At 56.2% G+C, this 2,717-nt stretch overlaps 1 protein-coding gene across 1 annotated transcript; it reads left to right on the plus strand.

Annotated features, from left to right (window-relative positions):
- Nucleotides 1–480: 480 nt before the first annotated feature.
- ASPRV1 (aspartic peptidase retroviral like 1) lies at nt 481–2,055 on the plus strand. The gene has a single exon (XM_059659536.1). It carries the CDS (start codon nt 728–730, stop codon nt 1,499–1,501), a length of 774 nt encoding a protein of 257 aa, XP_059515519.1. The 5' UTR covers nt 481–727; the 3' UTR covers nt 1,502–2,055.
- Nucleotides 2,056–2,717: the final 662 nt, after the last annotated feature.

Below are 2,717 nucleotides of genomic sequence, written 5' to 3' on the forward strand. Positions count from 1 at the left end.
CTATTTCTGTGCATTCTTGATTCTGGGACCCTCTTCTCTCTCCCTCTCTGGGGAATCTTATGGGATTCCACACTTGGCTCAGAAGGTATGAGAAAACACCTACCCCATGCGCACACATAGTAGGAGTGCAGTTAATGTAAGGTCCCTTCCTTTAACCACTCACAGTGCTCACTTGGGGCTGAGGGCAAAGGGTTCCCCCATTCTAAAGGTTGATGGGCCTCTGATCCCTGCCTCCCCCTTCCTTCTCCAGCTGATGACAAACACCTGGATGTCATAACGTCTTCTGTGTCATGTGTTATTCTGGGGCACAGTCTGGGGAGGGTACCTGAGTGGTCCCCCTCTGACTGAGGCTGGCAACGTGGGCTGGCCTGTGCCGGTCTCATGGATGGGTGCAGAAGGGCGAGGCACTGATCCTGCTCGTTGGGCAGGATGCTGGCAGGAGGGCAGGACAAGCAGGGGCGGAGCTTCTAGAACAAAGAAGAAGGGGAGCCCTGGGGGCCAGGCTAGGCATCAAAAAGGCTCTGCAGAGAGAGCATGCCACAGTAGCCACCTCTGCACCCAGCAGTTCGTCAGACAGCCCTCACCTGGTCCCTTCTGCCTGCCCCAGGCCGGGCACCTCAGCAACACTAAAGAGGACTTGTTCTCCAGCGTGATTGCGCCGGCACTGCTCTGTGGCTTTCTCTACTTGGCGTGGGTTGCTGCTGCCGTTCCAGACAAGAGCAGAGGGATGGCCGGTAGCGGAGCCAGGAGCCAGGGAGGCCGCCGGGAGCATGCCTTCATCCCGGAGCCTTTCAATGGAGCCAACATAGCCCCCCACCTCTGGCTGCACCGCTTTGAGGTCATCAGCGACCTCAACCATTGGGACCATGCCACCCAGCGAAGGTTCCTGAAAGAGTCCCTCAGGGGAGATGCCCTGAAGGTCTACGACGGACTCGGTGCTGAGGACCAGGGGGACTACGAGGCTGTGAAAGACACCCTGCTGAAGACCTTCGGGGGGCCCACAGCCGCCCGCAGCCACCTGCCCAAGGAGATCGTCTTTGCCAACAGCATGGGTAAGGGCTACTACCTCAAGGGGAAGATTGGCAAAGTGCCCGTGAGGTTCCTGGTGGACTCCGGGGCCCAGGTCTCCGTGGTCCACCCGAACTTGTGGGAGGAGGTCACGGATGGGGACTTGGACACCCTTCGGCCCTTTGAGAATGTGGTAAAAGTGGCCAATGGGGCAGAAATGAAGATCCTGGGCATCTGGGACACGGTGGTGTCGCTGGGCAAACTGAAGCTCAAGGCAGAGTTCCTGGTGGCCAACGCCAGTGCTGAAGAAGCCATCATCGGCACCGATGTGCTCCAGGACCACAACGCCGTCCTGGACTTCGAGCATCGCACGTGCACCCTGAAAGGGAAGAAGTTCCGCCTCCTGCCGGTTGGAGGGTCCCTGGAAGATGAGTTTGACCTGGAGCTCATAGAGGAGGACCCCTCAGAGGAGGGGCAGCAGCCCTCCTATTGAAAAGCCCCCATTTCCTCACCCCCCAAATACTGGTGGCAGACCCACCACAGCGGAGGGGAAGGGCCGGTCCTCAGGGGATCCCTGGGCTTGGCCAACCCTCTAAAACCCGCTCTTTCCCTCCTCTACTCGTCCCCTCCTCCCTCCGCAGGGACCTGAGTCCTGGTCGGGGAGGCTTCACTGGGAGCTGCACGGGTGCGGGAGAGCAGGCCGGCTTTCTTAGAGGGAGAGAGGGTCCTCACGGTTGCCAAGCTGCTATTGGTGGCAAAGACTCAAAGGCTGGAAGAAGGTTCCCTGAAGGCTAGATGATTGTCTTTGAGAGAGGACTAGAGGACCTCTGAGACCCCTGAGCCATGGCTGCTTCTCCCCAGGTCTGTGCAGCCTGAATCCGCTGGGCTGGCTGAGGGGCCTCACAGCTCCTCGGGGACCCCTCCCTGCCGGGCCTTCCCACCTGTGTGATGTATATTCCTGCTGTCATTTACTTGGAAACCCATGGAGTCCTGTGCCAATAACTCATTACTTCCAAACCCAATAAAGATTGACTCATGGCAAAACCACATCATGTGTTGATTGGGGATGAATGGGATGGATGTGAGAGGGTGAGGAAAACAGGGTGTACATGTCAAAGAGAAGGAAGATTCCAGTATTTACTGAGCGCCTACCCTGGATATAGGAGAATACATAGACGGTGACTGTGTATCTTGGATTTTATGACAGCCTCAATTTCAAATATTTTGACTTATTTTCTCCATAATTCCTACCATCATTTCTAATGGAGTCATAATTCCTCTAATTATTTCAAACTATAATATTATAGCATCAGAATTACCCCTTATACCCAAAAGTTACCCTAAAGTTATTTGTGAGGTGTGTTGATCGGGGATTGGAAAATTACAGTGCTTGTTAACAGATGGGAAAGGATCTGCCTGGCAAGTAGGTTCCTATAGCCGCCCGGGAGCCAGGATTGGGGGCAGAACCCAAGGCCAGGGACAAGCGCTGGCCTGCATGGGCCACCCAAGGGAGTCCTGGGAGAAGGGGATGTGGCGACGCCAGGGTGGCCCGGGTGGTGGGAGGACAGCTTCTTGCTGGAAGGACTTGGAATGAGCCTCAAACTGGAGAGGCAGGATGGAGCGGGGGAGGGGTTCCCAGATCTGGGAATGGGGTGTCCATCTCTTTTAGGGTCCACCTCATAATTTGCTTCCAAATGCCTGCCCCCCCC

Source organism: Myotis daubentonii, chromosome 12 (genome assembly GCF_963259705.1).
Source record: "Myotis daubentonii chromosome 12, mMyoDau2.1, whole genome shotgun sequence".
NCBI classification, from domain to species: domain Eukaryota; kingdom Metazoa; phylum Chordata; class Mammalia; order Chiroptera; family Vespertilionidae; genus Myotis; species Myotis daubentonii.